The sequence below is a fragment of the Sciurus carolinensis genome, chromosome 4 (assembly GCF_902686445.1).
Source record: "Sciurus carolinensis chromosome 4, mSciCar1.2, whole genome shotgun sequence".
In the NCBI taxonomy this organism is placed as follows: domain Eukaryota; kingdom Metazoa; phylum Chordata; class Mammalia; order Rodentia; family Sciuridae; genus Sciurus; species Sciurus carolinensis.
In genome coordinates this window covers 72,143,379-72,158,315 of record NC_062216.1, presented here as the reverse complement: position 1 = coordinate 72,158,315, position 14,937 = coordinate 72,143,379, and the positions used below count along the sequence as shown (strand labels likewise).

The window sequence follows — 14,937 nt, the reverse complement described above, 5'->3', positions numbered from 1 at the left end:
GCTGTCTGGGGTGAGGACTCTTCTCCACACAGTAATTACTCACAAGCAGTGGCAGTTTGTCTCTGGGCTCTCATCTCTTGTAGTTTCTGGGTCTCCTTCTGTAGCGGTTCAGCAAGGTCAGTATCACTAAGCTATCAAGGTAGAGGGAGTATGGGGTCACTAAGTGACATAATTTTGTTACTGTTTCCATTTCATTCTTTCTTTTTTGAATGGCCCAAGTCTACTTACCTTGCAGGAAAAGGGATTATTGGCTAAAAAGCTGGCCAGGAGCTGGATGGCATTTTTACATACTAGCACTGACTTGTCTGCCAGACGTCCCACTGCTAAGGCCACCACTGCCTGGAAACGTGTCAGAGGAAGAGCCTAGGTGGGCAGGAAGAGAAGAATCAGTTCACATCCCACTCATCAATTCTGTTCAAGATGATCTTAAAGTATACTCTAAACCAAGCTATCCACTCATTGTAAAGAAAATTTCTATGGGATATAAAATATGTAAACAGTATTCTCTGTAGTGAGTAAGACACATTACAGTCTTTTTTTTATTGTAAACAAATGGGATACATGTTGTTTCTCTGTTTGTACATGGAGTAAAGGCATACCATTTGTGTAATCATAAATTTACATAGGGTAATATTGTTTGATTCATTCTGTTATTTTTTTCCCTTCCCCTGCACCCTTCCCACCCCTATTTTCCCTCTATACAGTTCTTCCTTCCTCCATTCTTGCCCCCCTCCCTAACCCTAACCCTAACCCCTGCCACCCCCCATTATGTGTCATCATCCGCTTATCAGCGAGATCATTTGTCCTTTGGTTTTTTGAGATTGGCTTATCTCAATTAGCATGATATTCTCCAATTTCATCCATTTGCCTGCAAATGCCTTAATTTATCATTCTTTATGGCTGAGTAATATTCCATTGTATTTATATATATATATATATATATATAGAGAGAGAGAGAGAGAGAGAGAGAGAGATAGATATATATCTATATATATCTATATCTATATACATGACACATTACAGTCTTAACTAGAGTCATACATCCTTGTCCTTACTAGAGAAATAATTTTATTATTGGTAATAAAAATCCAAATTCTAGACTCTTCTTTAAGGCAAACATTCCTCTTTACTTTGGCCATCTATAGAGGAATACTGTATGTCTTTATCACATAGAAGATTGCTTACCTTCTGTTGAACAATTCGAGTGAAGAGCTGTAAAACACGGCTCCGAACAAAAGAGTTGACATCATAGCCATGGGCCTGCAAGGTATCCAAAAACTGATCTCTGGTTTCTCGGCCTGCTTCTTCCAGTTGATCACCATTCAGAACCTGCAGTACCATCTCTGCCATGGCTGCTAGCACAGCATTACGCATCATGTAATTCTAAGATGGAGAAATAAAGTTGGTATGGCCCTCTGTACTTCCATATTAACTTCCCTCTCTCTAAACTTGTGTGCCCATTCAGGCACAAAGGGGGAGCAAGGACTTTAGTCAAGGTTAAGCTTGTTTGTGCTTAGCTATGACTTTTCTGGTCACCTGCCTAGGTGTTCACTCCCAAAGTTATGGGAAAAAGCTGAACCTCAGAGGGGACTTGTTTGCTCATAGGAGAATGTAGAAATACAAAAACAAGAGCCAAAACCAGTTTTGTCCTGTAAGGCTCACTCAGGGAAGCACAGTGGTACAAGCTTTATCTGAAATGCTTTGGATAGAAGTGTTTTGGATTTTTTCTCATTTTGGACTATCTGTATATACATAATGATGGAACTTGGGGATGGAACCCAAGTCTAAACATGAAATTCATTTATGTTTCAGATATACCTTAAACACACACATTGAAGATAATCTTATATAATATTTTAAATAACTGTACATGAAACTTTGTTTCATGGTGTGGAACTTCCCACTTGTTGTGTCATGTCGATACTCTAAAAGTTTTGAATTTTGGAGTAATTCAGATTTTGGATTAGGGATGCTCAATCTGTAGTTAAATATGAAATCATATGCACCCACCTACACAAAAGCATTTGTTACTGTTTTTCATCTGAGGTCTCAAAGCCTTTAATTCTTAACAAATAAACATCCTCTTTCCTCCCCACATTCCATCTCACATTTTACTGACAGAAAGTAAGACCCAGGAAGGCAGAAATCAATCCTAGGGTGCCAAGCAAGTCTATTATAGCATCTGGTAAAAATAGGGTTTGGGATTTTTGCCAGACCATGAGCCACAGGATAGAGTCCTCCCCTCTCTCACACTCCAGTACTGGGGATTAAACCCAGCGGCACTCTACCACTGAACTACATCTCCAGTCCTTTTTTATTTTTTATTTTGAGACAGGGTCTCAACTAAATTGCCTAGGCTGCCCTCAAATTTGCAATCCTCCTGCCTCCGCCTCCCAAGTAGCTGGGATTATAGGTATACAACACTACATATGGCCAGAACAGTCTTTTACAAGAAGTTAAAGTAAATTTGATGATGAGTGGACTATCTTTGACCTTGACATTCACCTAGGTATGCCCAACATCAGTTTGGGAAGCAGCCAGGTTAGCATCCACGGATGAGAGAGAAATGAAAGAATTATGGGTCCATTTGAGAAAGTTCATTTTTTTGGATTAAGCAAATCAAGTCAGAAGGTAAGAAGTGCCTTCATTCTGAGGAATGGATGGGTCTCAGAATTAAAGCTAAGTCATTCTCACTAGACTTAAGCTGTGGACCACACCAGTCAAGAAAGGTGTAGCTCAGACATAGGGTGTATGCTGAGCATGTGCAAAGTCTTGGGTTTGATCCTCAGAACTACATTTAAAGAAAAGAAAAAGAAGAAGACAAGGAAGAGGAGAGAAAAGGGAGGAGGGGGAGGAGGAGAAACTGTCTTTTAACAATAGACTTAAAACACCAGAAAAATCTCAAAGATCCCCAGTGGACCACATACCTCTCCATCCAGATGATCTAGCAAAATGCACATGCTGGACATCAGGATAGCTGGGACTCGTTCTGCAAGTTCTGTCAGGAAGGCTGCAAAGCCCTTTGCCCCTAAAGGGTCCCGACTTAGTTCCTGGGGACACTTCTGTCCAATCTCTCTATACAAAGAAAAAAACAGCCAGGGTAAGATTGCTCAATTACGTAGTTCCCAGTGAGAGAAGACTAGTATCTAAGACCTGAAAGAATCTTCTATTGTACAGAGAATATATTTCCCCTTTCTTTATCCCGTCCCTGCAAAAAACAATAATTAGAAACTTTAAGAAGAATCACCTTACAATTTCTCCCACTATGCTCTTCATTCCATAATCAGTTGCCCACAGACTCACAGCTGCCACCAGTACAGGTGCCAGGTGTTCAAAATGTTGCAGCATTTGGATGATCTTCACAGTGGCACCTGTGGAATACTAATTTTAAGAATTTTATGGGTAAAATGACAAAGTTAGGGCAAAATGGAGGACAACTTACTGAGCATATGGTTATAACGTGTCAAGGCCACCCCAAGCAGGTGTGTTATGGCTTCCCGGGTGGGACGGTTCTTCTGGTGACTAATGGTGGGATTCTCCAGAAGGCGGTAACAACAGCCAGTAACCAAACTGAGAAGAGATGGAGATCAGCTGTCTGGAGTCAATCATATTGAGGGTCCTGCCTCGTTCATTTTATCTGGATTACCCCCAAAATTAAGGTCTTCTGTTTTTTAATTTTTTTTTATTATATCACCTTCCATACCAACTTGCTTTGCTCTTTTGACCCCAAATAGGTACTCTTTCTTCTGAGATTAGTGACTTTCAACCAGCTACCATGCCAACAAAGATATACACATCAGAGATAGGACAAAGTCACCAATGACTTCTCATTGCTAAATGTAATGGCCAATTCAGTTTTTATCAAAACAGACCTTTCAACTGCATTTGATATGGTTGATCACTTACTTTTTCCCTGAAACATATGCTTCATTTGGCTTCTGGAACACCAACTGAGACACCTTTTTCTATTTCTTTGATTCCTCTTCATTTTACTCTCTTAATGGTAAGGGTGAGCTAGACTATATCCTTAAGCACCGAAAGTGCCCTAGGAGTCCTTGGATTTCTGCTCTTTTAGGTTACTTATTGATTTAGTGATCTCACTTAGTTTCAAGGATTTAAATACCATCATCTTTCCAAACATATACCTTTATCCCAGACCTCTGTTTTGAACTCCAGATTTGTACATTCAATAGCTGAATCTGACAACTTTTCTAACATGTCTAATAAGCATCTTAAACTTTGTAAAATACAAACAGAACTTTTGATCCCTCCCCACAAAACAAGTACCCACAGCCTTTTTTCATACCTCAGTTAACTGACAACCCTATTCTCCCATATGCTCAGGCAAAGACCCTGGGAGAATTATCCTTGACTGTACCCTTCCCCTCATACCTCATGCCCAATCTGTAAGCAAATCCTATAAGCTCTACCTTAAGAAAAAAAGTACAGGGCTGGGGTTGTGGCTCACTGGTAGAGGACTTGCCTAGCATGTGTGAGGCACTGGGTTCGATTCTTAGCACCGCATATAAATGAATAAAATAAAGGTCTATCAACATCTAAAAAAAAGTAAAAAAGTACAGAATCCAACTACTTCTGCCCATCTCCAGTGCAATTCCATGATCTTGCTTGAGTAACTGGAATGGCCTCATAACGTATCTCTTACTTCCCCTATTCCTTCATGGTGTGTTTCAATCCAACAACCAGGATGACTCTGAAAAAACGTGAGTCAGATCACCTTACTGCCCTGCTTGTGAGTGGCACCATATCACTCTGAGAAAGTTCAAAGTCATCATGATAGCCTATAAGGATCTGTAGTTTGGCTTCTCACTGTGTCACTGATTACCTCTTTCACCCCCTCAGGCCTTATTGCTTTACTCACACATGCTAAATGCATTCTCTCCTTAGGGTCTCAGTACTTGCTGTTTCTTTTCCTTGCCCTTGCTATTCCTCCAGATATTCTCACAGCTCTCATTCACCTCTTCTGGCTCTTTGTTCAAATGTCATCACCTCAAAGAGGTCTATTTTTTGTACTGGAGATTGAACCCAGGGGCTCTTAACCACTGAGCCACATTCCCAGTCCTTGTTTTATTTTTATTTTTGAGACAGGTTCTTGCTAAGTTGCTTAAGGCCTTGCTAAGTTGCTGAGGCTGGCTTTGAACTCATGATCCTTTTGCCTCAGTGTCCCAACCTACTGGGATTACAGGCATACACCACCATGCCCAGCAAAGAGGTCTTGTTTGAACAGCTGATTTAAAAATCACAACTACTTTCTGTCAACTTCCCACCCCCTACCTCTATTTTGCTCCATAGTATTAAACAGTAAAACATACTATATGTGTTAATTATTTTAAAAATTGTCTTCTAGGGTTGGGGATATAACTCAGTTGATCCAGCACAAGGCCCTGGATTCAATCCCCAGCATTGAAAAAAAAAAAAAAAAAAAAAAAAAAAAAATGTCTTCTAGTCTATAATAATTCTAAAAGGCAAAAACTTTTGTTTCCAAAAGTTTAATATGTAAACTAAATATTTTTGTATACTATAATAATGCTGGCAGTGGGCATTAAGGAAATTCACATCATTTCTAAAATTTATTATCTCATTTTTAAGAACTCCGTATTATTATTATGTATTTATGTATTACAGATAGATGGAGGTATGAAATAAAGTCTTTAAAAGGAGTATCTATTGACAAATTTCTAGAGACATATGATCTACCCAAACCGATGCAGGAGGACATATGCAATTTAAACAGATCAATTTCAAGTAATAAAATAGAAGACACCATCAAAAGCCTACCAACCAAGAAAAGCCCAGGACCAGATGGATTCTCAGCTGAGTTTTACAAGACCTTCAAAGAAGAATTAACACCAATACTCCTCAAATTATTCCATGAAATAGAAAAGGAGGGAACCCTTTCAAACTCATTCTATGAGGCTAGTATCACCCTTATACCAAAACCAGATAAAGATACATCAAGGAAAGAAAACTTCAGACCAATAGTCCTCATGAACATAAATGTAAAAATTCTCAATAAAATCCTGGCAAATTGCATACAAAAACATATTAAAAAGATAGGGTTTTTTTAAAAAAGTGGGGTTCATCCCTGGAATTCAAGATTAGTTCAACATACGGAAATCAATAAATGTAATACAACACATCAATAGACTTAAAAACAAGAATCATATTATTATCTCAATAGATGCAGAAAAAGCATTTGACAAAATACAACAACTCTTTATGTTCAAAAACTAGAAAAAATAGGGATAGTAGGAACATACCTCAACACTGTAAAAGCTATCTATGCTAAGCCCATGGCCAACATCATTCTAAATGGAGAAAAATTGAAAGTATTCCCCCTAAAAACTGGAACAAGACAGGAATGCTCTCTTTCACCATTTCTATTCAACATCATCCTTGAAACCCTAGCCAGAACAATCAGACAGATGAAAGAAATTAAAGGGATACGAATAGGAAAAGAAGAACTCCAACTATCAATATTTGTTGACAACACGATTCTATATTTAGAAGATCCAAAAAATTCCATCAGAAAACTTCTGATAAATTAATTCAGCAAAGTAGTGGGATATAAAATCAATACCCATGAATCAAATGCATTTCTTTTTTTTTTTTTTGGTGCTGGGGATTAGAACCCAGGGCCTTGTGCTATGCAAGGCAAGCACTCTACCAGCTGAGCTATATCCCCAGTCCCTCAAATGCATTTCTATACATAAGCAATGAACCCACTGCAAGAGAAATTAGGAAAACTACCCCATTCACAAAAGACTCAACAAAAATAAAATAATTGGGAATCAATCTAACCAAAGAGGTGAAAGACCTCTACAATGAAAACTACAGACCACTAAAGAAAGAAATTGAAGACATTAGAAGATGTAAAAATCTCCCATGCTCTTGGATAGGAAGAATTAATATTGTCAAAATGACCATACTACCAAAAGTGTTATACAGATTCAATGCAATTCCTATTAAAATCCCAATAACATTCTTCATACAAATAGAAAAATCAATCATGAAATTCATTTGGAAAAATAAGAGACCTAGAATAGGCAAGGCGATCCTTAAGCAAGAAGAGTGAAGCAGAAGGCATCACAATACCAGACCTTAAACTATACTATAGAGTATGGTATTGGCACCAAAATAGACATGTAGATCAATGGTACAAAATAAAAGACACAGAGACAAACCCACATAAATATGGCTATCTCATACTAGACAAAGGTGCCAAAAATATATATTAAAGAAAAGACAGCTTATTCAACAAATGGTGCTAGGAAAACTGGAAATCCACATGTAACAAAATGAAATTAAACCTCTCCCACCCTGCACAAAAATCAACTCAAAGTGGATCAAAGAGTTAGGCACTAAAATCGGGATCCTGAGCCTAATAAAAGAAAAAGTAAGCCCAAATCTTCATCATGTTGGCTTAGGACCTGACTTCCTTAACAAGACTCCTAAACTGTAAGAAGTAAAATTAAGAATCAATAAATGGGACGGATTCAAACTAAAAAGCTTCTCAGCAAAAGAAATAATCAATAATTTGAAGAGAGAGCCTACAGAATGGGAAAAAATCTTTATCATACACACCTCAGTTAGAGCACTAATCTCCAAAATATATAAAGAACTCAAAAAACTTAACACCAAAAAACCAAACAACCAAATAAAAAAATGGGCTAAGGAACTGAACAGACACGTCACAGAAGAAAAAATATAATCGATTGACACACATATGAAAAAATGTTTATCATCTCTTGCAATTAGAGAAATGCAAATCAAAACTGTTCTAAGATTTTATCTCACTCTAGTCAGAATGGCAATTATCAAGAATATAAGCAATAATGTAATCGTTGCCAAACGATGTGGGGAAAAAGGTATACTTAGGCATTGCTGGTGGAACTGCAGATTGGTGCTACCACTTTGGACAGCAGTATGAAGATTCCTAAGAAAACCTGGAATGGAACCACCATTTGACCCAACTATCAGATTCCTCAAAAGACTTAAAATGAGCAAACTACAGTGATACAGCCACATCAATGGATAAAGCAGCTCAATTTACAATAGCAAAACTATGGAACCAACCTAGATGCCCTTCAACAGATGAATGGATAAAGAAAATGTGGCCCATATACACAATGGAATATTACTCAGCCTTAGGAATGAAATTATGGCATTTGTAGGTAAATGGATGGAACTGGAGAATATCATGCTAAGTGAAGCAAGCCAATCCCAAAAAACCAAAGGCCTTATGTTTTCTCTGATAAGCAGATGCTGATCCACAGTGAGGGGTGAGTAAGGAAGATGAAGGAGCTTTGGATTGTGATGGGAGAGGTGGGGCAGGTGGGGATGGGAAGGATGATAGATTGAGACAGATATTATTACTCTATATACATATATGAATTTTTTTAAAAAAAATATTTATCACTGTCAAAAAAAAGACAAGGCTGGGGTTGAGGATCAGTGGTAGAGCGCATGCCTAACGTGTGAGGCACTGGGTTCGATTTTCAGCACCACATATAAATGAATGAATAAAATAAAGGTCCATCAACAACTAAAAAAATAAAAATAAAAAAAAGATAATAAAAAAGTAAAAAAACAAGTAAACAAATAATTAAAAGGAATATCTAACAGTAGAATCCTTATTACTCACAGCTCAGTATTATCTATAGCCAAAAACTACCCACCTGACAAATTCCTCTTCAATTACTGAGTGGTTCCATAGGTGACGAATGTCCAATTGGAGTAGCTGTGTTAAAAGCTGAAGAACTGGTTGCCTTTCTTCTTCCCAGTCAAAGCCATGAGCTGCTTTGGTTCGGCCTTTCTTACCCTAAAAGGATCATGTATACATTTAAGAAAACATAAGGAAACAAAGAGGGTCAAGATAAGATCTGCCAGTTTGTGTACCTAAACTGTCTAGTATCGAGACAAGGTGGAAGGTAATATAGAAGCAAAGTGTAGAAGAACTACTTATCAGGAAAAAAGATGTTATGGCACTTCTTAAACCCTAAATGAGGACAGAAAGCATTTGCAGAATCATTGGATTCCCTTCTTTCTCATCAAGTTCCTCATCTCCCATATTAAGTGAGACAGAGACTCCAAATTACCTTCCCACATGGATCCAGGTCCATAAGACTTGTCTGGCTGGCCATGGTCTCAAAGGATTCCAAAAGGCGTATCAAAGCATAGCAGTTCATTTTGAGCACATTTAGATGGGCACTTCTATCCGATACACTCAAAGCTGCATCATCCAGGATGGCTGGAAGCTCCTGGGAGTGATGGTTTACCACTGTAAGAGATAGAAGATGGGAGTTGGTTTCATTTACTTTCTTCATCTACCCTAACTTCAAACTACCCAGAACTTGCAGCCATCAGATTACCAAAGATCTGTGTTTCATCTCTCAGTGGTCAAAACATAGCTAAGTCCTTTGAAACCCCTGACTCTGATATTTCAAACACCCTGTTCCTACTCTCACTCCAGTTACCACAATTTCTCCCTGGCAACTGGAAGAATCACCCCTATTAAAGAGAGGTGGTTCAAAAGTAGGAGAATGTTCTTGTTGGTCTGCCCTTACAATGAGTGCACATAATTCTGTACCACCCACCAAGATTACAGACCTTAATAGGTCAAAGATTCCTGGACTTAGCCAAACCAACTGAATCACAACAGCCTTGATATCATCATGTGGCTGAGAAAATGTAGGAAACAATAAACACACAAACAACAAACACCTTCCATCCCCTACCCCCTGACCCATAAACACCTTTTATCAGGAATTCCAGAGTATCTTCCTTGAGGCCAGGATCTATACTTCGAAAGTGACTATGAAGGAAAGAAAGTGTGGGGGTGAGACAGGAACTTGCAGAGCCCATTTTAACCTAAGGAATCTAATGCTTGAAAAAACACGTGAAATTGCTCAACTATAATAAATATGGTGATGAGCTGGGTAGAGACGCTTATTAGTAGAGATATCAGCATCCACAACCATTTATCAGTGAACCTACAACCTGGAATTTCAGAACTAACATGCAAAGTATCAGTTAGGAATTTTACTTACTGTAAAATGCTGTAGATAGTATCAAAGTGCTCCAACATAGCAAGCGGCCCTTGAGCTCGAAAAGCAGACTGAAACACTATAAAGATGAAAGACATTGATCAATTTGGAGGGGAGAGGCCTCTTTGGTAAATTCTATTCAAAATGCCTTTAGTTGACATGTCTCAGTCTTCCCCAATTTTTCTCTTTCATGATCTTGCCATTTTAAAAAAAGTGTCACCTAGTTATTTTGTAAAATGTCACTCATTTTGGGTTTGCTTAATGTTTCCTCATGATTATACTTAAGTTATACATTTTTGGCAAGTCTACCATAGTAAGGAAGGTCTGGGTCCTTCTCACCCATTGTATCAAAAGATACATGATGGTAGGCTGGGTAAGTGGCTCAGTGGTCAGATGCTTGTCTAGAATGTACAAGGTGCTAAGGTCAGTCCACAGCACCGCAAAAATAAAAAGTATGTGGTGGCAATATTTTATTACTGGTGATATAACTTTGATCACTTGGTAGGCACATGCCACATTTCTTCTCTGTAAAGTTATGGCTCCCTTTGCAATTTAATAAGCATTGACATGTACCAAATAATGATGTTTCAGTCAACCATGGACTGCATATATGACAGTAGTCCCATAAGATTATATCACCTTGTGATGTAGCAGCTATCTTGGTATGTGTAAGTATACTCAATGATGTTCAATGACAAAATTGCTTCTCTTCATCATCTACACTCTAATCTCATGGTTAGATGCAATGTGATTGTCTATGTACATACAAATCTATATCTTTATTTAACACCTCTCCCTGATTTGATGTCCAGAAGCAGAATAAAATTTTTTTTCTAGCTTATGCTTTTTCTTCTTTTAAAAACTTTATCAGAAGCTTCCCAAAAGACTTAGCCAAAATTGGATCATGTGCTTGTTCTTCTAATGACTAGTAAGGGAAACAGAATTACCTACATTGGTAAAACTGATCAAGATTACTATCTAGGAGCCTCGCTAAATCTGAACAAATAATCAGTCAATCAACAAGGAACAAAGTTGAGTGTGGACATTGACTGATGGGTGGTTAACATCAATAGTGTCCATAAATAGACTATTCTGTCTATATTATGTGGGTATATATAGCTGTACACTATAGCAAGTTATTCTTGAGTTATTACAGTGCATATAACATATGTGTGTTTATGTGTGCACATACACACACATACACATATATCTTCTTTTTAAGAATTACTTTAACATGATTTTTTGTAGGGCTGACAATTGAACTCAGGGCCTTACATATACTAGGCAAGTACTCTATCACTAGCCAAGAATCTTTTTTTTTTTTTGAGAAGAGGTATCATTATGTTGCCCAAGCTGGTCTCAAACTCATGAAACCTATGGGAGGCTCAAGTATTCCTCCCACCTCAGTCTCCCAGGTAGCTGGCACTATAGGTATATACCATCACACCCAGCTGAGATCCATTTTAGAACAATTTCATGGGTATTATGATTTTGGTGTTTAGAATCTAAACATTCCTACTATTATAAACACCAAAGATCAAATAATTTACTTCACCAAGCAAGTATTTACTGATCAGATACTATGTGCCAGGCACTGTTAAGAACTTGAGGATATAACAATAAATAACTAGGCAAAATAACAACAGTTCTTTCTCTCCAGAATCTCAATAAATAAATGTGGAGTATGTCAAATGGTTATAAGGACCAGGGAGAAAAATAAAATGAGATGGGGTATGCCAGAGTAAGGACAGACAATTTCCATAAGTGATCACAGAAGGCTTGCTGATAGGTGACATCTGAGCAGAGATCTTAAGGAAATAAGGAGATGAGTTATGTAGATTCTTAGGAAGGGCATTCCAAGCAGGCAGAAAAACTAAGGCCCTGAAATTTGGAAAATGCCAATATAGTTGGAGTGGAGTAAGCTGGGAAAAAGGTCAGGTGGGAAATGGTATAGGTTATGCTAGAGTCTTCTTCCTCAAAATGCAATCTTTAATTCGTAGGATTAGCATCATGACGTGGGAGCTTACTAGAAATACAGGATAAAAAGGCCCACCCAGAGCTACTGAATCTGAAAATATGTATTTCAAGATCCCTAGGTAATTCATAATGATTCCAGCCTATCTCCTCTTGGTGTTTGCTTCATGGTTGTCATATTATGAAGCTGCTGCTTTAACCTACACTTTCTGTTGTAGCAGATAATAAAGGAGATAGATTATTATTCCTATCTTTATAGATGAGGAAACAGAGACACAGAAAAAATTAAGTAACTTGCCCAAGGTCAGCTTTATAGAGACAGGCTTTAAATCTGGGCAGCCTGGTTCCAAAGTCTTTATTCAATATACCTCTCCAAAGCAACCTGGTATAAAACAATTTCAAGAGGTACAGAGACATTATGGAGTCTTCTTGGTAAAAAACAAGTTATTCTTGGTTATTTGAAGGCTTTTGTAGACAATTGCACTATACATACAATCAGCATAACCTTGTTTCAAAGACAGGCAACATATATGTGTGATGGTGGACCTGTAAGATTGCAACAGAGCTGAAAAATTCCTAACCCCTAGTGGTGTGATAGTCACTGTAATATGTTGCCCAAGGAATTACTCAAATGTCTGTGGTTAAACTAGTGTGAACAAACCTATTGTATTGCATGTGTATAGTACATGTAAAAGTACAGCAAATACAATTATATATAGTATATAATACTTGATAATAAATGACTATGCTACTGGTTTATGTGTTTACTATACTGTATTTTGTTATTTTAGAGCATATCCCTACTTTTATAAAAAAAAAAAAAAAAAAAGTAGTTTACTATAGTTTGGCACTGTGGAACACTCCTATAATCGCAATGACTTAGGAGGCTGAGGCAGGAGAACTGCAAGTTCAAAGCCAGCCTCAGCAACTTAGTAGGCTCTAAGCAACTAAGTGAGACCCTAGCTCCAAATAAAAAATAAAAGGGGCTGGGGATATAGCTCAGAACAGCGTAATCACATGTGGAATGGTTTTTGTTTTGAAATAAGGAATGCTTCATGAATTTGCATATTATCCTTATGCAAGGGGCATGCCAGGCTTCTCTATCATTTCAAATTTAGTATACATGCTGCCTAAGTAAGCATGGGATGGTTGTTATGAAGTACTGGGTACAATGACCGCTATGAAGTCTTACCTCTAAGCTGGGATGGCAAATGTCTGATAGGCAGTACCTCTTGCACAACATAGTGATTCACACCTCCACTTTTCAACAACTCCTCTGGGGATAAGGGCAGATGGAACTCATACAGTTGGGGAGACATATTCTTCCACTAGTTCACAAGGCTAGAAATCAAACAGCAAAAATGTCAGGGTGTAAATCTAAGACCTATCTTTGCATCTGTTTCAATTATTTCCCCAGCTCCAACAAAAATCTTGTTTACAACCAGTTGATAACATTATCTTAGAAGATGTGAAATCAACCCTGAACTAGAATCCAATTCTTGTCATGACTCTACCACTTGGTCATGTAACTTAACCCCCTGGGTCTCATCGGCAAACCAAAGGTTACTAATTTGATTACATCACAAAAGTTGCTCTGAGGAGCAAATAACCAAAGACTACAAAAGTATTTAAGGAACTGTTAAGTGGCATATCGATGCATAAAATGAGCATTACTATTTTCACTTTAAAGTGCATAGTTCTTTAGGTATAAGAGAATGTCCCACCAGAGACCAGAACAGTGACCTAGCATGGGTTACTTGGTTTCAGAATGTGAGGATCCGCATTAACATTTTTATTTATACGTTGTGTCAGATTTTGTTAGACTTTCTGAATATATCATATCCGATTTTGCTCTCTAATAGCAATCCCACAAAGGGCATAATAATAAAATTTACTGTACAGATCGGGAAATTAAGGTTATGCGATTTGCACAAACTACACACTGTATAGACGGGATCTGTCACAGTTTCTAGCACATAGCTCCCCAAGGATATACCTACTACACCTCCCTGCCTATTGCATACTGCCAAAGACTGCGTCAGACCGTACCTGACTTTCTCAGCCGCAAACTCGGGGTTCCTCAATCCACGCCTCACCTGTAAACCTTATCCACGGTTCCTCGGATTCGGGTAGCAGAGCAGAAATGGCAGGATGAAAACAGGAGTACACAAAACGCACCAATCAGAGAGGCAGTTTTCAAGTTGGCGGAGAACCGGGCCAATCCTCGGCAGGCTGAGACAAAGACCCGCCTGTGAGCCCCGCGGCGCGCGGGCAAAGTCACCAAGAACAAGTTCAAATACCAACGGCTGTAAAGGGGCCAATCGCGTCGCTTGCTGGAGCGGCTGGCCAATCACAGAGCAGGACCTGGAGTGCGTGTCTGCACTATCCACAGAGGGCACGACTCCCTCCCAGCCTCCACGTCCCGCGCGCGTGAGGCTTCCTCCGGATGCACAGGGACCCCTTCGCCCTGGTTTTTGGGAGGAGGCCCTAGGAGCGCCTGACAGAGATGTCGCGTTCCTGCTGGACAGTGGTACTGCCTTTGGAATAGTGACCCACTCATTCACCCCCTGGATGGGAGACAAGTCCAGGTTGCGAGTTAGAAGCCTTGGGTTCTAATCCAAGTTCTGCCATCTCCTCCGCTAGTGTTACGTCCAGCAAGTTCCTTTCTGTAAAAAGAGGGTAGTAAAAACTGCTACAACCCAAGACTTTTATGACGCACGAAGAAAAGAGCTTGGTCTATTAATTCCCCAAAGCTCTAGATTCCAGGTTCTGATCCTTCATCTCCTTCACAGTTGAAGGACGCTCAAAGACACGGGAATGCGTGAATTTTCTTGGAATTTCAATATTCGGAGGCTTTAAGAGCGAACAGTCACCTCCCTTAACTCCGGCGCTCCAAAAT

At 38.8% G+C, this 14,937-nt stretch overlaps 1 protein-coding gene and 2 non-coding genes across 5 annotated transcripts in view; all 3 read right to left on the bottom strand.

Moving 5' to 3' along the window:
* Positions 1-14,937, bottom strand: part of Ncapd2 (non-SMC condensin I complex subunit D2) — a 27,056-nt gene extending 12,119 nt beyond the window's left edge. Inside the window, exons 1-12 of one of the 3 annotated variants that reach the window (XM_047550752.1) lie at positions 14,088-14,937; positions 13,231-13,379; positions 10,068-10,143; positions 9,774-9,832; positions 9,117-9,298; positions 8,697-8,839; positions 3,443-3,570; positions 3,248-3,371; positions 2,928-3,075; positions 1,186-1,383; positions 229-363; positions 44-131 (exon numbers count right to left, since the gene is read on the bottom strand). In XM_047550752.1, the coding sequence (XP_047406708.1) occupies positions 44-131; positions 229-363; positions 1,186-1,383; positions 2,928-3,075; positions 3,248-3,371; positions 3,443-3,570; positions 8,697-8,839; positions 9,117-9,298; positions 9,774-9,832; positions 10,068-10,143; positions 13,231-13,357 (1,408 nt within the window). In that variant the 5' untranslated portion in view covers positions 13,358-13,379; positions 14,088-14,937. The remainder of the gene's footprint in view (positions 1-43; positions 132-228; positions 364-1,185; positions 1,384-2,927; positions 3,076-3,247; positions 3,372-3,442; positions 3,571-8,696; positions 8,840-9,116; positions 9,299-9,773; positions 9,833-10,067; positions 10,144-13,230; positions 13,380-14,087) is intronic. The other 2 variants (XM_047550750.1, XM_047550751.1) reach the window with 2 other exon arrangements.
* Positions 9,376-9,699, bottom strand: LOC124984158 (small nucleolar RNA U85). The gene has a single exon (XR_007108615.1). It is a non-coding gene; the product is annotated as a small nucleolar RNA U85 (small nucleolar RNA).
* On the bottom strand, positions 13,076-13,180 carry LOC124984084 (U6 spliceosomal RNA). The gene has a single exon (XR_007108552.1). It is a non-coding gene; the product is annotated as a U6 spliceosomal RNA (small nuclear RNA).